At 47.2% G+C, this 22,955-nt stretch overlaps 1 protein-coding gene across 1 annotated transcript in view; it reads left to right on the forward strand.

The window, feature by feature from the left end:
* Positions 1-20,712, forward strand: part of LOC102682707 (synaptopodin 2-like protein) — a 30,114-nt gene extending 9,402 nt beyond the window's left edge. The window contains exons 2-4 of the mRNA XM_006630898.3: positions 651-802; positions 1,826-2,634; positions 10,655-20,712. Of these exons, the coding sequence (XP_006630961.2) occupies positions 651-802; positions 1,826-2,634; positions 10,655-12,882 (3,189 nt within the window). The 3' untranslated portion in view covers positions 12,883-20,712. The remainder of the gene's footprint in view (positions 1-650; positions 803-1,825; positions 2,635-10,654) is intronic.
* Positions 20,713-22,955: the final 2,243 nt, after the last annotated feature.

Consider the following 22,955-nt stretch of genomic DNA (forward strand, 5'->3'; position numbering starts at 1 on the left):
CATACTCCACTATGCAGGAATGTCTCACTAGTTTTATGGGTCCGCTAACATTTTGTCTCTGTCAGATGTGCGGGTTTTAAGCTGGTCTCAGCGACAGTGTTGTGGTATGTAATTAAAAGTGGCTTGGCAACATAATTAACTTTAATGCCTACCTAAAGGCGATTCTTCCATTTTGATTGTAAGACTCCACAGGCAGGGGCAACGAAAGTGCGGAGGCCCTGGTATTTCCAGGAAAACAATGCAGAATTCCCCAAGTGGTAACAGGGATAGAGACAGGATCAGCAAGCCAGAAAGTGTCTCCTGAATCTCCCAGGTTACCTGAGGACTTGTGCACACTATACCTAATTGAACTTCTACCCCAGAACTCTAGGTACGCTTAGTCCTGACCAATTTAACTGATTCTTTATGTAACCAGCACATTCATTGATCCTGATAATTATGAAATAATTGAGAAGCAGATTAGAGCCCACTATCTGTCCATTTTGGATTGGACTGAGAAGGCAGCTGAGTAGATTAATTGCATTTAGGAAAACTAAGCTGTAAATGTATCATGACAATACTCACTTCAAGAATATCGCCAACATTATACAGTATGTTGCCCTTGTCTAACAGGGGTTGTGCACTGTATGTGTCTCCCCCTACTGGCACAGGTGAGGAAGCGCAGCAAGGCCTGCCGGGCGGGGCTGTGTGAGGGGGATGAGCTGCTATCAATCAACGAGAAGCCCTGTGGAGGGCTGTCACATGCCCAGGCCATGAACCTGATTGACAGCTGTCCAGGAGTGCTACACATCCGGGTCAAGAGGTAAGGACTACTCGGCTGTTATTATCACTGTCACTGTACAGCTCTACCCATGGCAAGTTTCAGTCTTATATGGTTAGCTTGCAAAAGGAGTGTAAGTTCAAAAATTATTAACAATGAACAACTGTTCATAGTGCTGTGAAATTACAAAATTACAAATGATAGCCATCAGCTATATCACTCTGCAACTCACAGCAGGTAATCCACTGAAGCTATGCAGGTGCTGGGAAAAACTAAGTCTCCTGCTGCAAGAGGTTTAGCTGGACCAGTAGGGCGCGCTCACCCCGCAGTCTGTGTGGGTCCTAATGCCCAAGTACAGTGACGGGGACAATGTACTGTAAAAAAGGTGAAAAGAGTAGGGATGTAAATTCCGGTGTCCGGGACAAATTTCCCCCCAGCCTTTAGCTGGTGTGTGGAAGGAGTTCTGGTGCACTATGGCTGCCGTTGCATCATCCAGGTGGGGCTGCACATTGGTGGTGGTGGAGGGGAGTATCCATTACCTGTACTTTGTGGAATGTGCAGAAAAGAATTATATAAGTGTAAAGAATTATTGTAAGACTACATTTCTAGAACAGGTCTGCAATGTTTCAGCCCGGATCTTGAGTTAGACTTCCTGACTGACACTATTGCAGTACAGCTCCAGGATGTGAGGATGTGAGAAGCCCCCATGGACAGCAGGCCTGAGTCATGAAGAGACTGCAGCAGGAGATGAGCAATGGGGCCGTACTGATTTCCCAGGGAAGGGAAGAGAGGCTGGGAGGAGAGGGTATGAGGAGCTAGAGCAGAGAGGGAGCTTGTGGTGGAAGAAGAGGCAGCCCAGCACAAGGCATGAGAACTGAATCCAGGCCGTGAGAGTAAAATCAGGGGGTGGGTGAGAGTGAGACTCACCATGGAAGGGAAACCAGTGAGACAGTAAACCTTCTCTCAGTGCCCAGTAGACAGATCTGTACTCTTGAATCTTGATATAACAGGCCGGGTGCGCTGCTCACTGCTGAAGAAGCCATGTTGCTGTGATGTCCTCCACAGGGCGCCGACCGGCTTCCAGTCCGTGGTTCTGGTGCCCAGGGCCCCCTCTCCCCGGATCGACAAGGAGTACAGGGCTGCCCTGCGCGCCCTGTCGCCCCCGCAGCCCACAGGGCCGGAGGTCACCCGCGCCAGACTCATGTCCCCCACGCTCCGCGGCCCCGAGGCGCTGCCGGAGGAGCGCGCCCACCGGGACTGCCTGACCTCCCCGCCCGACAGCGAGGCCTACTACGGCGAGACCGACAGCGACGCGGACACTGCGCACGAGAAGCAGCGCCGCCAGAAGCGCCGCAGCCCCAGCTCCTCGCCGGGGAAGGCGTCTGGCAAGGCGTCGCCGGCGGAGACCTCGGAGATGAGTGGCTACGACAGCGCCCCCGACACGCAGGCCTGCCCGCAGCCGCCCACCCCCGGCCCAGGGCACAGCCCACCGGCGAAGCCCCAGGTGACTTCCGCCGCGCCCCAGCCTGCTGTGGCCAGGAAAGAGGTGGCTTACCAGCCCCGGCGCGTGGAAACCAGCTTCTGTGTGTGGCAGCCCCCTGGGGAGACGCCACCCCACGCCGGGAACTCCGCAGAGAATTCCTCCGCCAGCACGGACGACCAGAGCCCCCGGGATGGGCAGGGAGCCGTGGAGGTGGACAGCGGCTTCCAGGAGCCACCCAACCCCCTGCCACCGCTGGTGTCTCCTGAGCGCGCCCGGGGGGTGTCCCTCCTCCTGTCGGGCAGCAGGCAGCTGGTGCCAATGGTGGGGCCAGTGGACAACCCTGTGGACGAAGAGCTGACCGTCACATACATGGACAAGGCCAAGCAAGCCAGTAGGTGTCGTCCGAACGCTGAGCTCCTCACCACTGGTGTTAGGTGCCCCAGCGAGAAGACACCGGGCAGTCTGTGGTCTGTTAATTCCTTTAACCAGTAACTCCTGGTTAAAGGAGTTACAGTTCCCAACACGCACACAAGAAACAAGCAGCGGGTCTGTGCCGAGAGCACCTCGTCTTTCAGTCAGGTTTAGGGACCGAGTCACCAGCCTGCTGTAGACCAGTCTGTCGCAGGGCTTGTCTCTGTGGTAGTCAAAGCCCTGCAGGTCTTGATTTAATCGCAATGCTGTCCCAAAAACTAACAAGATTTTAGAAAACCAGAACTTGATGGCAGCTGTTAATAAATTACATTAAGGTTTTTCATGAGCACAGGTCCTGGTCTACCTCAGTAGCCTACTTGTTTAGTTAAAAGCTTCTGCTTCACGGTCTTATTGCTTCGACTGCACAAGAGAAAGCTTTGAGGAAACTGAATTCCCTTTTCCCGTCACTAGAGGGCGCTGACACGTGCTCTCGAAAGCAGTTCAGCGGACTACTGCAGCTACCGGGGCTGCGCAGCCTTAGCAACAAGAGTGTGTAAATTAAAACAAACGTTACACTAACACATCTATTTCTAAAACATATTAACTCCCTGCAGATTAAGTATTTTACCAGTAGATTATTGTTGCTTTGGTATTGTGGTACCTTTCAATGAATACTAAGGCTCCTCTTTCCTACTGTTTGCGGTACTGAGTCTTGACCACCTCAGTCTAACACACTGCAGTGGGCAATCCGTGATGTTGAGCTGCAGTCTGTCAAAAGAGCAGCCGTCATTAGCTATTATTATTAAGAACTATTAGATTTCCTCCCCAGGAGGAATATAAGCACTGTTCCTACAGTATAGAGGCCAGTGCAACACTAAATTAGGTGTCATTTAATTTAATTTTGAACATGTTTAATTTGCAACTTTTAGCCACTTTTCCCTCTTTGTCCATAATTAATTTCAACACTGTATATACTACATGTATAACAAACATAAAATCACACATGAAAGTTTCAGAGGCTTGAGATGAAGACCCAACGACCAGGGTCTATTTTAAACGCACAGCTTGTGAAGCTCTTACATGGTGTGTCTTTACATCCGCAATGCCTTTCAAGAGTTACACGGGTGGTCAAAAATATTTTTTTATATTAGTGCATGTGCGGTTTAGGAACCAAAACAGAAAAATTAAATTAAATACACGATAAAAGGGCTATCCAATTAAAGCAAGTTCCCTGAAGGAATGCGCTTTGGGAATCCCGGTAACGTGGTATCACGAAGCGCAGTGGACCGGGCTAGTTCTGGTACCAGAGCGCCCTGGTGCATCAAACTGCTTGCAAGCCTCTCGCGGCTCCTGAAGCGAGTCTCCCGGGAAGTGAGCGCTGTGGTTTAAGCGCTGTGCTTAAGTACGAGGCTAAATTTACCGTGTGATTCAGTCAGATAACACAAGTGTTTCTCGGAGAGTCGAGAGAGGTATTTCCAGTTGCTGTCTGGTATCAGATAGCGACGCGGCCAGCGCTGTGTACCCTCTCAAAGGCTTTTTCGCAGATAGTATTGGAGGCGTTTTGCAGAGCCAGAGCTATAAATAACGACCGGCTGACATTGCAATCTAATCACTTGACGAAACACCGTCAAACACTGACGGACTGGACTACCACTACCGTTATTATTGGGGAATCAAACACAAAACTTATTTAAGAAAGATGTGCTGGGTCTGTTACTTTACTACAAAAAACTGATTTCTAGTGTGTTGGAAAACAGAAGGCAAAATATTTCATACAGGAAGGTCCGATCTTATTTGCATTGACAGAAAGCTGTTTTCAGCGCTTTAAACAAGGATCTACTGTAGCTTGTTTCTGGATTATGACTACTGTCCAGTCATAGTTTCACTCTGTGACTAACCTCTGTGAAATGTGTTCTTTCGTTGGTAAACCTTTCTTTTAATTTCAAAATGAAATGGAAGACAAAGTCTTGTGTAGGGACATAAGAACATAAGAAAGCTGACAAGGGAGAGGCCATTCAGCCAGTCTAACTGATTTGTATTTCACTGTTGAATCTGAAGAAATCTACTGAATCAGTTTTGTCACTCCCTTTGAGGAATTTGCATACTTGGAGCTGGTCGTAGTAGTCTCGTCTGTTTAATACTGAAGAGATTGAGTTCCTTCACCTGTGAATGTAGGATATTTTTTCTTACATCCAAGAATGTATCTGCTTGCTCTTGTCTTGGTGGATTTCAGAGCAGTAATATTTTATATAACGTGGTGGCTGACTTTTTACATGGTGTTTTAAATGAGAGAGCTCCACTCTATCATTGTGGTATGCAAGATCATTACAGTTAATGATGGTTAAAGGGGGCTGAGCTTGAAAGGACCCATATCATACTGCTTGTTTTTTATAGCTTTTAATGTGGGGTAGAACTAAACATTTCAGTGATTTCTGAAAATGGATTAGGCCCAATCAGGAATAAGGTTTTTGCGGATGGGTGCACCACTGGATCATTTATTAGAAATTCATTTTTTTGTGCTCTAGGCCACCGAAAAGAATAAGGTACATGATGCAAAGATAGTAGAGGAGTTTGCCGTGTGGAGGGCTTTGTGAATGAAGTGTAAATGGGACAGGTGCAGTCAGCAGTGAGTCACCGCCTGCTCCAGCATGATCAAGGAGTTTAGAGTAGGATGTCTGGGTATTTGTTTCAGAAGCCAGGGAGAGAGAGGGCAGCCCTGAGTAGGAAGATTCATTGCAGAATGTGGCGTTCTATACGTAATCGTATAGAATGCAGTTCAAAATCTTTGAATTCGATGAGCCAGGGGCTCTCAGGCCACTGCGATTCCCATGATTCCTCCTGTTAGTGGCCTGCTGGGTGCGTTGAAAAGGTAAGTACACCCCCTCAAGAAACACTTGCCACAATACCTCTATGGGGTTTAGGTCTGGACTTTGACTTGGTCACTTCCATATCCTGAATTTCTTCTTTTTGAGTAGCCATTCTATCACAGATTTGCTTGTGTGTTTTTTGGTTATTGTACTGTTCTATGATCCACTTTCTGTTCAGCTTCAGCTGCTGGACTGGTGCTCTCCCAGTTTCCTCTAGAATAGTGTAGTATAGTGTGGAATTCATGGTAGACCTAATGCTAGCAAGGCATCCAGGCCCTGATGTAGCAAAACAGACCTAAACTATGATACCCCAGACAAGCTTGATGGTTGGCATGAGGTCCTTCTGGTCAAAGGCAGTGTTTGGTTTTTCCTATACATGACATTTTCCATGATGGCCTAAAAACTCATGCAGCAATGTTCTTCTTGGAGAGCAGGGGCTTCCTCCCGGCTGTCCTTCCATGAAAGTCATTCTAATTCAGTCTTTTCCGGATGGTGGCATCATGAACTGTGACATTTACCAACATGAGAGAAGCCTGTAGATCCCTGGGGGTTTGAGACCTCTAGGAGCATCATACTGTATGGCCAGATCTTGGAGAATGTTTGTCCACTTCTGGGTAGAATTTCAATTTCCTCCATCTGTAGATTTTTAATAAATTTATTATTTTGATATACAGGTGGAATCACTTCCTAATGATCCACTAATTATTTGCACATGTTTTGGCGTGCCTCACTCTACATACGTAATCGAGGTGGTAGCACTAAATGTCTGCTTTCTTTCACACAAAGATATTGTATGCTGGCTGTTTCTTTTAAATAATACAAAAGTATAATTTATGTGTGTTACTTATCAAATGAGTTTAGTTGTACAGGTATCTACTACTAGGACTTGGTGAGCATTAGGTAAATGTCAAATATGTCTAAATCTTTGAAACCACAAAATCCCCCGGGGGTGTACAGTACTTACTTTCTCCCCACACTGTACCTGTGTAATGAAAGGGAATGTCCTATATCACTGTGTACCGTGACGGGCACGATCCTGGATAGACAGCTGCCCCAGAAAAGAAAGGCCGAGTGGCTACAGCAGAGCCCAGGGGCGGGATGGCCTGTCAGAGAGATTCATTACACCACTGCAAGCTGCAGCTGCTCTCCTCTGTCAACCGCAGTGATGAAACATGTCTCGTAAATTAATCAATAAAAGATCTGGGAAGCAGATAGTGTGTGCTCACCTGTTAAAGACAGTGAGGCATAGTGTGCAGAGGGGACGTCTTGCGTAGAGTATAGATATATTGATAGATACAGTATACCTGTGGTGTTTCAAGTTTACTGTATATACTTTAAAGAGTTTTCCATGGCGTGCAAGATCTGAAATAGATCAAACTATGGTAAAATGTTATAAAAATTAGGATCTCTGATTATTGTGGTAAAAATAACACATGTGGTAAAAATAGTAAAAATTCATCCAGACCCAGTTTAGTTGTTAAACACCTCCCAGCTGGGTGTCAGTCCTGGCTCTCTGTCGACAGGAGGCCCTGTGTCCCTGTTTTCAGCAGCCTGACTGGCTGTTCCTTTCAAACATTTATTTTAGTAAACCTGCCCTGTAATGTCACAGTTTTCTTCTAGGCTTCCCTTTGCCATGGTTTCCAAACTTTTTATTGTTTACTAGAGGCTTCTGTGCTTTACCACACTTTTACCGTGGTAACACATCAGTCAGGTTTTCTGAGGGTCCAACCCCTGGGCAGTGTGGAATCTGTGTCTTAGCATCCACCACACACCCCCTGGAGCTGCAGCTCGGATTGTCCAGGCCGGCTGCCCCGGATCTGGGTTTGGGAGAGGGGGAGACAAGGGCTGCCCAGGGCAAATGGGTCAGTCTGGGGGGGTGGTCAGAAGAGGAGCCTGGCTGAGAGTTTGTTGTATTTTTCCCTCATGTCTTAGCAGCAGACAGGTGGATAATGTCCATCACTCATGCAGACCTCTGCCCTGATAAAAATAGTCTGAGTGACATAATGTGTTTCTTTAGGCCTGGAAGCCTGTGGTTAGACAAAAGGGCTTTAAAAGGCTGTATGGTAGCCTCCAGGGGTGTTGGGGGTGGGGGGCTGTGGAATTAGGGCTAGGGGCTGTCTCCAGTGTGCTGGAAGGGCTCCAGTAGTGTAGTGTTAAGAGTGATTTAAGGTAGGGAGCACTGGGGCATAGCACACTATGCTGAGCTTCACATCCCCGCACAAGGGTGGACATGCTGGAGACACCATCTACGCAGGTAAACACCGCAGCTTTGTAATATCTGTGGAACTCTGCTGGCATGGGACGGAGAAGGGCCTGATGACTGATGTGTCTGGTCTGTGGTACTTGGAATGAGCTTTTTTCTGTGGTCTGGGCTCCAGGGTCTAGAACAAGGAATATTGCAGGCCTGTTCCGGTCTAACTGTCACACAGAGGGACAGTTTTCTGGCTGTGGAGGGGCCTCTCCACTTTAGGAATATAGTCCTGTTTTGCATTATGATCTTTATTTAATATACATATTATTTTTCCACAATATCTAAAATGGGTGAGCCTGTGATTTCAGTTTGGCTTCAAAGTGAGGTCATGTGCGAGAGTGTCCTCGGAAGTCTGCTGATGCTGTAGCTGGGAGACACTTTGGCTTGGCTGCTGCTGGCTGAGGAGTGTAGGAAGCATCTCCATGATGCCTGCTTGTGTCTGCTTGCAAGACAAGCTGGGAGTGAGCCTTCAGGTTTCTCCAAATCGCTGTGGAGTCATTCCCTGTCTCAGCTCACATCTTAAGAAATAAAGAAAGCAACCACATCAGTCTAAGTCTGATTCACGCACAGCATGCCCTCTTATTATAATGGCAATAATTAGAATGACAAATTTCAGACAGGGTGTCCACAAGAAAGAGATCTTAATTCCAAATGTTTTAAAGAAGTGTGACCGTTTTCAAAATTCTGATTTTCTTTCTGACTTTAGCGTTTCTCTAAACCTCTGTTTTCATTCAAGCTCAGCTACAGAGTCTGTGGGCCTGTAGTTCTTTCAAGGCCACTGAATCAAGGGTTTATTTAAGGTTTCGTTTTTACAGTTTGTTCTGTTCACTGTTCACTGTTCAGTTTACTAGGTTATAGGAAGCTGCTCCAAGATGGTTAATCTATATCCATTGGGAAAAGTTTCAAATTTTGCTGAATATTGCTACTGAAAAGTGTGGCTGCTGTGATTGTGAAGCAAAGCTACTGTATGCACTGATCTGTAAGAAATATAGTTAGAACAAGGAGCGCCAGCACTCATTTCTGCAGCTCTACAGAGCTCTAATATTTTACACTTAACAAGTTAACTTGTCTCCGATACAGTCTTTGCAGAGCAGTTTTTTGCTGACATTCAGCTTCTTCCACCTTTAAAACGGATCTGTTTGAGCATTCATGTTTTGATTAATAATATTTATACAAAGTTAAACATTTGTATAAATCATTTGTAATTTTGGCAAAAATGCAGCTTCAGTGAAAGGGGTTGAATACTTTTGTAAGGCACTGTACTTGTCACAAAGTCTTGCATCTGCCACTGCATTCCATTGAGACTGTTTGGCAAAAACTCTCCGGTTTTCCCCTTCATAATGCGTTAGAAAATAGACTACATATAAGACCAAGGGAGGGGAGATGTCAGACAGCCTAACGGAAGAGGAAAACAATGAGGGTCACTTTGCAGAAGAATGTGAAATGAATGAGGTCAGTTATTTATAGGGAAAGAGTGATGTGATTTATTGAGATCCATATTCATCAACCAGAATCTGTAACAGCTGTTTGATTCTAATTATGCAGCCAGAGCGCTCTCCAGAAAGATGCTGAAAGTCAAAGACAAAAATAAGCAAAGTTCCTCAAACCACAACTTCATAGAAGTCTAAATTGGGAGTTAATATCCAAAAAAATGGAGGTGGCATTAAAAAGCTGTCACTGAAGGGGGTTCCTTGTGCTGAGCTAAAAACACATTATGTGCTGTTGTATTTTGTTAAGTTAACCTGCAGTTTTTTGTCATATTGTATCAATGCATCAATGTCAGCTACAACTAGGAGCACGTTGACTCAGAAGGATGCTTCCTACTGCAAGGAGTTAATTATGTGATTCCCTGTTGCCCGTTTACAGTGTGAAGGACAGCTGACATGCTGATCTCCTCAGAGGGCATATTTGGTTCCCTGCAAAGCCTGGCTGAAATTGTGATGAATGTGTAGTGTGCAAAACACTGCTCCTGTAGGATCAGAACTTCATGACAGTGATGATGCTTGTGTAAAAAAGGGTATTTTTGGAGCCTGATCTCATAGGTCATCAGCATCAGTCAGGGACACCTTTTCTATATGGTTTATAAAAATTGGAAAATATTGTTCCCCAAGTGTTTTGATTTGGTGTAGTTCACAATGCTGGTCCAGTTCTGCGCTAGCTAGCGATGGGAGGATACGCCTGGGAGGTCAATCAGGCTCCCATTGCACGGCACTTTGAGCCTTCCAGGTTTTACCTTTGTCTGAGCCAGCATCACATGCTGCTTATTTCATGTCTTTTACTCTGTTTTGAGCACATGTGCATAGACAGGTGGGTGGAGTTCTTTCTTTTCTCCTTCATCACTCCTGCTGCGTGAAACCTTAATCGGCTGGGGGTGACCGTGCATAGTGAGACACTGATCTGCTGGGGGTGACCGTGTAGAGTGAGACACTGATCTGCTGGGGGTGACCATGCAGAGTGAGACATTGATCTGCTGGGGGTGACTGTGCACAGTGAGATACTGATCTGCTGGGGGTGACTGTGAAGTGTCTTTTGAGCAGAAAGAAAAACACCGACTCACTCTTGAATAACCAGCTATGGTAATAATAAACACTTTGTGTGATATAAATTGGGACCATTAAGCAATCAGGGTGTCCCCCACAACTGTTCTTCTGCAGAAAACTGTTCTTTAGCTCTTTACTGGGCAATCCCCTGATGACTCATGGTGCATTGCCAACAGCTCACGTCTCTGGTGGATGAGAGACATTCATCTTCATGTTTTGCACAAAAAGGAAGTGAGACTCCCAGCTGTTGGCAATGTAACGTCAGTCACTGCGGACCTGCCCAGCTCTGCCCTGCTGCCATCAAGCCGAGGCCTGACCCTTGCCCTGTGTCTCCCCTTGCAGAGCTGCATCGCAGCGAGAGTGTGCAGGAGAAGCAGGTGAAGGAAGCTCGTACCAAGTGCCGCACCATCGCCTCCCTGCTGACCGACGCGCCCAACCCCCACTCCAAGGGCGTCCTGATGTTCAAGAAGCGGCGCCAGCGCGCCAAGAAGTACACGCTGATCAGCTACGGCAGTGTGGAGGAGGACCAGCTCCGGGCAGACATGGAGGGCGATGAAGATGAGGAGGACGGGGTCCTCCCCACCAGCGAGTCTGAGTTTGACGAAGATGGCTTTGCTGCGGCTGCCGATGCTGACACGACCTGGGACAGTGACTACCTGGACATCCTGGAAAAAAAGGACCCTGCTTCCCAGAGATCCTCCAGCCCTGGGGCTCCGGAAAGCCCGGGCCTGCCTGGTTCTGCGGGGAGAGGTGCCCAGCTCTTTGAGCAGCAAAGAAAGAGGGCAGAGGAGCACACTGTGACAGGCAGTGTGCCAGAGGTGGCGCAGACGCCACGGGAAGCAGGCACTCCTAACACACAGCCGTCCACTCCCATAACCCCCCCTAGCTACAGCGTGATGAATGGAGACATCAGTCCCAAGAGCAGAAGTGCTGAGCTGATGTCACCCCCTCATCTGGCACCTATGCCAGTCAGACAGCCAGTGGTTGTGACCTCTCCTCAGCTGCCTGACCTGCCCTCCAGCTCAGTGCTGAACAGAACTGCCCGACCCTTCACACCCGGGTTTGTCAGCTCCCGGGCTGCCACAGCACCTGTCATCTTCCGGCCCACCTCTGCCAGGAAGACGCCTTCTCAACCTCCCTCTTCTATGGCCTCTGTGCCTGCCCCCTTCTCTGCTCCTCCTGCCTCTGCTCCCAAGCTGGCCATCTCCACGGCGTCCCTGTACATCCCAGCTCGATCGGCCTCTGCGGTGGCCCCTCTGTCTGTCCTCTCACCACCCCCTCCTTTCTCGCCCCCTCCAGCGCCGGCTGCGCCCCTCCCCTCCAGCTTGCAGCCCCCGGCAGCTGCCCCTCCTGTGGCCGGCCCCATTGCCCCACCGGCCTACTCTGCCCCTTCTTCCACAGAAGCTTTGGTGTCCCGTGAGCAGAGGATCTCCGTGCCGGCGGCCCGTACCGGTATCCTGCAGGAGGCCCGGAGACGCAGCACCAAGAAGCCCATGTTCAGCCGCCCCGAGGAGAAAAAGGGCAGCTCCCCCAACCCAGAGCTGCTGTCCCTGGTGCAGAACCTGGACGAGAGGCCCAAAGGGGTAACAGAAGCAGGGTTTGAGTCCGGCCCTGAGGAGGACTTCCTCAACCTTGGAGCAGAGGCCTGCAACTTCATGCAGGCACAGAAGCACAAAGTGCCGCCACCTGTGGCCCCCAAGCCACGTATTCACGTGCCCGAGATACCCCAGCTGGGAGGTAAGGGGGCAGAGCTCTTTGCACGCAGGCAGAGCCGCATGGACCGGTTTGTGGTGGACACCTCCCCTCAGCAGACCTCACAGCCAGCCTCCCCGGCCAGGCCTCGCCTGCCCTCTCCGACTCCCTCCCTGCCATCACACTGGAAGTACTCCTCCAACATCCGAGCACCTCCTCCCATCGGCTACAACCCCTTGCTCTCTCCTTCCTGCCCCCCCGGAGCCCAGCGGAGCACCAAGGCCGCTGAGGCCCCCAAAACGGGCACATGGAGCGGCAGAAAGACCTCGCAGAAGGAGGGGATCAAAGCCATCGATTTCATCAGGAGACAGCCATACCAGTTAAACCCAGCCATGTTCAGCTTCGGGAGCAGCAGCTCGTCGGTGGCACAGCAGTCGCCCCCCCTGATGGGCAGCTCCCTGACGCAGCCAAGGCAGATCCCCGTAAAAGCCGCACGCGTGTACGAGATCAAGCGCTTCTCGACCCCGACACCTATGTCCGTCCCCACATCGCTAACGCCCACTGTGATCGCGCCGCGTGCTGCCACCACCCTGGGAGAGCCTCTGTTTCGCTCCAACATCTGCTCTCCGCCTCCCACCCCCTTCTCACCCCCCCCCACCACCACCGCTCCTCCCCCAGCCTCTGCTCCTGCCCCCGCTTGCACCCCTGTCCAGGAGGCCAAGCAGTACCAGACCACGCCCGAGCTCAGTCCCCTAGGCCCCTCTCGACCCTCTGTTCTCAGCAGCGCAGCCACCATTCAGGTGCCCAAACCACGCTTCCAGGCCTCCAAGATCGGGATTCAGTCCAACGTGTGGAGACCCGGCGCCCTGCGCTACTGAAGATGCCTGCACATGCAGTCCTGTAGCAGTGTTTTCCCATCCCAGCCCAGTGCGCTTTCTAGAGTTTCAATACCAAGTGTGTGATTCCCACAATCCACTGAGACATCAGACCATCAGCTGCCTGCTGGTGTTGTGAGCTGTACCTGTCGACGCTTGTCATCTTGAGCATGTTAGTGATACAGAAGTATTACTGTGAAGAATAAGAATAAGAATTTGCTTGACACACACTCCAATCCACAATTAGGTGCAGGGGGGGTGACAGTAATTCTGAATGGGAGAGATTTAAATGTACGGACTCTGCACTGTGATGGGATACTCTGCTACGGAGACATTTTGAGCTCCTCTTGATTTTCCCTGGGGCTGTGTTCTGAGTTGAATTTCTGGACATTTCTAAATCACAAACCGCTGTATTCACATTTTTGTATTGTATCTCTTCCAGTGGTGTTCTGAGGTTTTGATTTCAGGATCATTTGTGCATTTGAGCAGTTATAAATAATATATTTAAATTGCTGTTCATTAGATGTAAGAAAGGATTCAGACTTGAAGAGCTGGTGTTTTGGAAGATCAGTTTACAAAACCCCACAATCACCATATTCATAAGTGTTTAAGGATGTCTTGCGGCCTCATTGTTTTACTGTAGAGTATTTCCAAAAAAAACAACAAAGAATTTGGATTAAGGTAATACTTTTCAGACACCACAATTACACAGCCTTTTGCTGTATGGTAGTTCAAAACGATTTCACACAATTCCTTTCATGTGTAGCATCTAAATTCTCTAAAGAAAAAAGAAGCAGTTACACAGGGAGAATAAAAAAGATGACATAAAGCTCCATACCATAATAACAACCAGCAATTGTTATTGTTGTCGGTCAATAAAATTCAGAGTATTAAAGTTTGTATTCAGTTTAGATTTGAAAGTCCTAATGGTGGCTTTTGGGCTGTTCCATGGCTGGTGGTGAACAACAGAACGAAGGGCTGCCAATTGAGTCTGGCACCTTGAAGGGATGAGCCCTGTTTTCAATCATGACGTGTAAAGGAGAGAGAACAAAGTGGAAACTAGCTCAATGTGGCAGCATTGATTATGCTGCAATGAGGAGCAATGAGGTAGAATAGAGTACTAGATATTTGCAATCACAGGAGAGAAAACAGTGGGTCTTTATGTACTGTTTTGAAGACTGAGATACAGTAGGTTGTCAGAAAGGATTATAGTTTTCATTCACCAGCGAGAGACAACACAACCCTAAACAAGTCAGAGAGAGAAAAACATCATTGCTGTCTTGCCTTCCTAGAGCAGATGCCTCCTCACTCTTCAAGTAAACACACGTTGTTATGTGACAGTGCCGAAAACCCCATTGTGAAGCTCTCACTAAGGCCCCTTAGCTTTGATTGAGTGTTTGAGACTGCAAGTCATTACAGAGCTGTTCTGCAGCACCTTTAGCTAATGTGAATGTGTGATACTGTCCTGCTGTAGTCTCTTGATACCTTCTGACTTACTCGTTGCCTTTACTGTGAAGATTTCAAGGCATGTGGAGGGATTTTCTGTCATTTTTTTCTGCTTTTAGGTCTCTTCGACTTGCCCGTCAAAGCCAAAATGAAACATCATAACTTCCTACTCGTGTTCTGATCGGTTTATGTATTCTGTATTGTGTCTGTAGTTTGTCTAGAAGTGGAAGAATTATCTTAAATTATTTTGAAATTGGCAGATGTCTCTTTACAAACATGTCTCGGAACACATCTTATAAAGAAGAGGTGGCAGGGGTTGTTGTTGTCGTGCTTCACCTCTGACCCCAGCAATCCAGACACAAGCAAGGGGCAGACGTTTGGACAAAGACCTCTTTGCATGTCAGCTAATCATTTTAAAATTATCCATAAGCAAAGCAAGGTAAACCAATAAGGAAACAGTAAGTCATTAATTATATTAGTATGCTGTCACTATGCAGGCTATCTAAGGGTTCTGGCTAAAACTAATTTATGAAAAAGCATCTTAAAGAACCTGTTGTATTGTTTGAATAGTTAGCTTTGCGAGACATCCTTAAGAATTCTGTTCTTACCAGTTTATGCCTTAAGCGTAGAAAGCTTTTGCTAAAAAAAGCTTGCAGATGACATTTTACTGAACAAAAAGCACTCCATTCAACACACCAACGTGTCTTCTCACTGGGATTCAGGGTGCCTTTTCAGACAGCCAGACACATGAGCAGACAGTCACAAAACACACCTGGCAGACTATTCATGTAAGAAGCGAAGCGACAGAAGAGCACCATGAGGGTGTTTAAACTAGTACTGTATAAGGATTCCGACACCCAAGAGGATTCGGTGAGTTTCCTGCACTGATAGCAAAAAGGCTGCAATGAGCAAAACGCTTCCTGAGAGAGTGAAAGCGAAGGGATTTTGAGGCTGTGCATGTGGTATCACTGATGCGAGCGGGGGTGATTGGTATACAGTCAGAGGGATTATGGGATAGTGTGAAAATTCACACTGTGGAGGAATGACACCCGGTCATGAGCAGCATGGGCGTGCACAAGAGCAGTGCATGTCTTCAGGCACGTGCATCACTGCTGCCTGCGTGATGGCTGCATTCCTCAGCTAGAGGACTCTGCCCAGTGTAGATGATGTCTGCATGTGTACTCATGGTCCCGTTTGTACATGTCCCAAATTAGAGTGCACCAGGTCACAGGTTTTGAGTTAACTGTTTTTTCATTGTCTGGGGTGTTGAAGGAGGCTGTCTGTCAGAGGGTGCCAGCCTGGCTATTGCATTCCTTCAGTACAGTCGCTGGCCATCCCTGGACAGCTGTGAGAGAGTCTGCCTGAGCCCTCACTCCGGCTGTGAACACCCCCAGAGAGCCAGGGCTCTGTCAGCTATTGCAGGTAGTTAGAAAGTGTGAGCGGTGCTCCGTGTACAGGAAGAGGCCGTGCAAGACTCTCGTTCTCCCAGCCTCTTCTGCCACGTGCAGTCTGTTCCTGTGTGCATGGGTTGAAATGCCTCTGGGGGAAACATGTTCTATTAAATTTACATAGTGACTTTGCATCTTTCCCATAGTTTGTACAAGTTTGCCTTGTTTTCATTGCATATTCCTACACTTGCATCAGGTCATCATTGGGCTTCACTGCATTAGATTTTGATAACTACATTGTTTGCCTGGGTAAATATGTATGGGAACTGTGCAACAAAACTCTAAGACATTTTATTATGTTACAATGATGTATTTAAATTAGGAGTCCAGTGTAGCAGAGACCATTGGAAGCATTGTAAAGCACAGTGACCCAAGATAAAGAAATGTAAGGTTTTGAGGAAAACCCTAGCTCAAGTGCATTTACTAGTCATTTTTCTCTCTAGTTAAAGAAACTGACGTGATGAGCTACCCAGGCACACTGCAGCGCATCAAGCCTCTTTCTTTGTAGCAGTCATGGGTGGCTGTGTTTGTGATGATGTAACTTTTGACTGAAAACAGTGGACTGGCGTTGGCCTTGGAACCAGTGACTGTTCAATTCAGTAAGGATGCTGAGTATGTATTTTTTATTTTTAATTGTGGAATTGAGTTATATACGCATGGCAGTGAGGCACTGGCACTGTAATTTATTAAGAGGTGAAAGACACAGAGGGTGAGCTGTGGCATTGTGGGAGAGACCAAGGGGACACATTTTCTAGGCAGCAGAAAAGCACGAGAGGATGAGGAAGATGAAGAAAATGAGAAGGCCGCCTGACCTTTCGTGGTGGTGAGGTAGCAGATATTGGGGAAAAAAATCCCAATCCCATTATGGAGTAAGTTTTGTCCATTGCAGGTTTTACCTGTCACAGGTGCACATCCACACTCTACAGCTAGATCAGAGACAGTAAGATGTTTAAGAGCAGTTCAGCTTTACACATGAGAATTGAGTAGTAGACTGAGATATCCAGCAAGTCTTTTGGACACTATAATAATTCCTGTCGGGGAGTTCCTTTGAGTGCCTCCTGTAGATTGTAGAGAATTCCTCCCCAGCCACCCCTTAGAGACATGAAGTAAGTGACTTGAAAGATGAGGCTATGAGGCCTCGTGACAGTGGACTCAGGCAGAGGTTAGATCGGAAGACACAGGAACTTGGCTGCCATGCTGCTGTACTGTAAACGAGGAAGTTGTGGGAGTTCGAAGCAGGGTTACTGGTGCTGTTTTGTCATTTTAAGGACAATGGCTAGCTCGCAAACTTTAAGCCTTTTCTTTCTCTCCGGCGTGTTGTCTTTGTGCTTCCCGTTTCCCTGCGTGGTGTAGAAACTGGCTTTAGGGAAGACGCTTCGTAATAAATCCGCCAGCACTCAGTGCGTTCCTCCAGTTGTGAGAGTTGCCGAGGGATTCGAGATGAAGGAGGGGAGGGGATGGGAGGGAGGTTTATGGTGAGTGAAAACAGAGGAATAAAAACAGACTTGGAACCCAGTTGCCTTCCTGTGTCTTCTAAGTGTTTGGTCTCATCTTCTAATGTGTGCTGTTCCTCCGGATCCACTTACTCATTCATGTCCTTATATTTCTATTCACCTCCACCTTAGATAAGATAAGATAGTTTTATTAGCCATATACAATTTCTTGTATTAGGAATTTGTCTTTTTGCATACCCCACCTTGCTCTCCATGAGAAATACAGACACACAGACAGGGAGAGAAGCTTGGGGTCAGAGCGTAGGGTCAGCCATTTTTACGGGGCCCCTGGAGCACTTGGGGTTGAGGGCCTTGCTCAGGGGCCCAACGGAGTAGGCTTCCTCTGCCGGCCGAGGGATACAACCCGGCAACCTTCCAGCCACAGGTGCAGCTCCTTAATACACAGCAGATATACTGAATTGCTTAATTTGTCAAAATGAAATTGTTCCCTCCGTCCAGCAATGGATGATTTAATTGTAGCCTATACAGCCTGCTTGATTGTAGATCTTCTTGACCAGGGATGGTCACCCCTGTTAAACACAGGGCCTAAACAAGTCATTTTACTCTCTGATGTTTTGGACAACACACTGACCTGCTTCTGAAACAAACCCCTGTTGTTAACTCCTGCTGAGTCATTTGCTCCAGACTCTAAAGATCACAGCCTAGAGAAGCCCTGGAGAATCCTCTAGAGGATCCATTATAAAGTGAGCTGCTCTGACAGGTGGGGTTACCAAACCAAGAGTACCTGGAGACCTGCTCTATCACATATCACACCCAGGGCATGACTCAGCTGCAATAGTGCACTCTGGCATAAGTCACAGAAGAAGGCAAGGAGGATACTGATTCATACATGAACAGCACCTTGTCATGTGACAAAGTTACAGCAGACCACTGATGCTCAGACTCAACTGTACACCTCAGTTTACATTGAGCTCCAACAATTTCTATCTCTTGTGTAATGTGTCTGCTGCACCGTCAGAAGACTCTGCTTGGACCAAGCTGGTACCTTCAACTCAGACTTGGCTGGTCCCCAGCTCAAAGGGCTGTCAAGTCCTGGTCCGAGAGGGTCAGTGAGTCTGGAGGTTGTCCAGTCTGGTCCTATGGGGTCAGTTGGTCTGCAGGCTGTCCAGTCCAGGTTCTGGAGGGTTGGTGTGTCTGCAGGGTGTCCAGTCCTGGTCCTGGAGGGTCAGTGAGTCTGCAGGGTGTAACTAAAGCGTTCTTTCCGGACCCTATGCAGACGACACAATCCGGGGATGAGTGAGGAAAACACGGGGAAAAAAGAATGCGGAAGTCGGGAATGAAAACAGGGGGCGTATCTGTGGTGTGCTGGTGATCAGGGAAGGTGTGGCCGAGGCAAACGATCCAGAACTGAGTCTAAGGGAGAATCCAAGAGGAGGCAAAAGTCCAAAGCTGGGCGGTCCATCCAAGACAAACAGGGTTAAAAACAGGAACCGGGTCGGAACAGGAACTAAAAACTTGACAGGACAAGGCGCTTCCAGGTCCCGGACTCGCCTGGTATGGAAACCAAGGGAGAGCCTGGAATAGAGTGAGTGCCTGGCTTTTAAGGAGCACTGAAAAAGGGGGTTGGAACAGGGAGCAGGTGTGGTGGATGAGTAGAAAACAAGGAAGGGCTGGAGTCCTTAAGAGGGGGGGGTTACGAACGTGACACAGGGTGACCAGTCCTGGTCCTGGAGGGTCAGTGTGTCTGCAGGGTGTCCAGTCCTGGTCCTGGAGGGTCGGTGTGTCTGCAGGGTGTCCAGTCCTGGTCCTGGAGGGCCGGTGTGTCTGCAGGGTGTCCAGTCCTGGTCCTGGAGGGCCGGTGTGTCTGCAGGGTGTCCAGTCCTGGTCCTGGAGGGCCGGTGTGTCTGCAGGGTGACCAGTCCTGGTCCTGGAGGGCCGGTGTGTCTGCAGGGTGACCAGTCCTGGTCCTGGAGGGCCGGTGTGTCTGCAGGGTGACCAGTCCTGGTCCTGGAGGGCCGGTGTGTCTGCAGGGTGTCCAGTCCTGGTCCTGGAGGGCCGGTGTGTCTGCAGGGTGACCAGTCCTGGTCCTGGAGGGCCGGTGTGTCTGCAGGGTGTCCAGTCCTGGTCCTGGAGGGCCGGTGTGTCTGCAGGGTGACCAGTCCTGGTCCTGGAGGGCCGGTGTGTCTGCAGGGTCTCCAGTCCTGGTCCTGGAGGGCCGTGTGTCTGCAGGGTGTCCAGTCCTGGTCCTGAAGGGTTGGTGTGTCTGAAAGGTGTCCATTCCAGGTACTGAAGGGAGGGGCACCAAAAGAACTGGAAGAAGCTGTTAAAGAAATTCAGAGTGAAAACCTGCAGACTCACTGGTACTCCAGGACCATGACTGGATTATTAACTGAGGGACATACAGGAATAGTGTACACCTCTCCAATGCTGAGACAAGGGTTTCTTACAATGGTAAGAAAAATGGATCAATACTTAGAGATTCCAAAAGTTGGGAAAGATTGTCCAACAACGTTAAAAAACAATTGGTTTCTTTCCTTTGTTGTCCATACACTGTGACTGTCCTGTGGGACTCTTAACTCTGGTTCTGTTCTTTATAAATCAATATCCAAAAGGTTACCATGGCAATTTGCTTGGATGGACAGGCCAAAGCAATTAAGAGCCCATCAAAGTGCAAATCTGCCTTAGCACAACCAGTACAGTACAAGACTATAATAATCACATTTTAAGTGTAATGACTGTTAGTTTCTCAATGCACAAGAATTGTACTGAACAGTTATTTATCAGTTTGTTGCAAGGAGATGTGTGGGGCCACGGGACCGTTGCAGATGTGTTTTCCGCTTGGTGTGAACAAAACTATTTGAAATTGATTTCAGGAAGGATTTCAGGAAGGATCCCCAGACTCAAATGTCCATCAGGGGCGAATCAGTGGAAATGTAGATAAATATATGTGTTTGGGAACTTTCCTGGACTGCAAACTAAATTTTGAGGCAAACGTTGATTCTATTTTCAAATAAGGGCAACAGTGTCTATTTTTCTAAAGGAAGTTTAAACACTCTAAGGTTCAAACATTTATTGTTTCATCATTCTTTTATTGAATCTGTTTTAATCTTCACCTTGATCTGCTGTTTTGGGAATCTGAATTTGAGCAGTAAGAACAAACTGTGGAGTGATGTCAAACTATGTCAGAAAGTCATTGGTGCTGATCTTGCCTGTCCTACATCTATCAGTTACATTTAAGTTCCCATTTATACCTGTGGCTATAACCTTGCTTAAAACTAATTATTTTGTGTATTCACATTTGTAATGTTTGTTTGTGGGTTTACTTTATACTGTATTGTCTGCAGCTGTAACAATAATTGCCCTTTGGAGATAATAAAGACTCGGTAAAACAGCATCAGACAGGATAGGGGAAATACAAATTGTGGAGGTTATATCTGATTCATGTGGCAGCAGAAAACATAATAAATACAGCCAATAGCCTCTTGCTTAATTATTGATTATTAACACAGCTCTTTTTTTCAGTCATCCATCTACGTTTGTTTTGCAGCACATACTTTTCTCTCAGGACATTCTCTTCAGGGTGGAAGCACAGTTTGCCTTCTGCAGAAATCAAATGTGGGCCCATGGACAGAGCCCTTGACTTCATAGTGTGACTGGGAAGATACTGAAAATACTGGCACCCGGTGATTTATTGGTTTTAGCTGTCCTAGACCCTGCCGAACCTTGGTGTCAGTAATGTTAAAAATACCCCTCAGACTCTGTGACGTGGGACCTGTTATTAACATCTATAGCAAACATCTTCGTCAGATACACACTTAGTAATCTTCCATTATCAACTCAGTGTTACCTCATAACATTATATTAACCTTTACAGCTCTTTGTATTGTTGTACTGAAAAACGCTTAGCTTTATTTCTTGTTGCACCAGTCTTCTCTGTCCTGGCAATTTATGTATTTTTGCAGCTGAGTCTGTAGCTCAGTCTATACAGTTTACACAGTCTCCAGAACATTCTCCTCCTTCTGTTTTTTCCCTCCATTGAACGGGTCAAGTCAGGGATGACTTAGTTTGGAGCCATTTATGATTCTGAAGTACTACCATCCCACTTCTGAACTGTGTGCGAGCTCTGCCTCATTACCTTGTAGTCTTCTTTTCCAAAATTATAAACTCTTATTATTATACAGTTATAATGAGAGTTTAAAATATAATGAACCAACTATTATATAGTTCAACATCAACATTAACCCTTTCCACATTATGATCATAATTCCTCAATAGTTCAATCACATATTTTCCATTAATTTGGTCCACATTGCTTGAAAATATAAGTTTAATAAGACTTTCTTCTTGGGTTAAGAAATTACTATTTCCTCCCTATCAGTGTCAGCTGCTGTTTTCCCCACAGTATCACAGTACAACATTCCTCCCTTGCTCTCAGGCCTCAGACGGGGTGTCACCTCTCAGCAGCCCCATGACCCTCACAGGTAGCCTCACAGCAGACGCTGAGCTTCAGTCGTCCTGTGGCCACAGGGCTGCTCTCCTCCTGGAGGTTCTCATTCTGTGGCCACTGCGCCCCAAGTGTGAATGCGACAGTGGGGTGCCGCAGTTCTGGAGTTTGGTGTATGTAGGCAAAAAGAGGGGTAAACAATTGAATTACGTTGATTAACATGATGCACTTTCAAGTATTCTAATGCTAAACCCCGTGATTGATGGAGCGAGTCGAGCGACCGTCACTTCGATCCTTCTAGTTTCTAGAACAGCTGTTAGATAGCGTCTGAGTTTTGATTTGGAGCACATAAAAGCAATTGCCAGCATCTTTATTCAGCCTGTTTTTGTTAGTCACAAGTCTTTCCCTCCGTCGTAGGCCCTAAAAATTTCGTGGGCCCTAGGCCTTGTGCCTACAGTGCCTCATGGTATATCTGGCACTGGGGTGATGCCCTGTGGCCTGTGCCTCACAGAGCCAGTCTCCAGGATTCTCTGGACCAGTCTGGTGACTGTTGAAGATGAACATCTCAATCTCTGGGCAACTTCCCTCACAGACCTCAACGCCTTCAAACACACCAACAGTAAGCAGGACACCTTCATTATTCAGGGCAAAAGGGCAAGGCTATCTTTCACCATTCTTCTGTTAATTAAAACTATGTCTGTTTGAATGGCTAGTTATGCAGGTTCTTTCTGAATGGATTAATTTTGGTAATTTTAACTAAATTACCAAATTGTGAGTACATTCTTTTTATGAGATCACTTGGTTATCAAAAATAATCAATAACCTATATATTTAAAACTGTAAAACTTACACGTGCACAAAGAGCTATTGTTTTAAAACAATAGACTATCGTTGTGCCGTCCGGTATCAGTATATTTAGTGGAGACCATAGTAGGTTTGGTCTCAGCAATATTGTTAATGTCCAATTTACGCTTCAAGTCTCACCTTTAACCACAAGGTGGCGCTGTTGCATTACAGACTCTGATCTGGCGGTCAGAGTCTGGAGCGGCGTCAGAGCATTATGGCTGTAAAAAAAGAAGTAGAGGCTAATTCTGCTTAGATCCTCAGAAACCCCTGTAAGTACATTACCTGGAGTCAAAGTGAATGGAAAGATTAGTCAATAGTGGGATTTATTCTTCCCTGACTCAACTATCAAATTAAATTGCAGCTGCCTATCTGCTCAATTTTTAAAACATTAAAACTTACACATGTGCAGAAAGAGCTATTGGTTTAAAACATAGACTA

This window comes from Lepisosteus oculatus, chromosome 4, assembly GCF_040954835.1.
Source record: "Lepisosteus oculatus isolate fLepOcu1 chromosome 4, fLepOcu1.hap2, whole genome shotgun sequence".
NCBI lineage: Eukaryota > Metazoa > Chordata > Actinopteri > Semionotiformes > Lepisosteidae > Lepisosteus > Lepisosteus oculatus.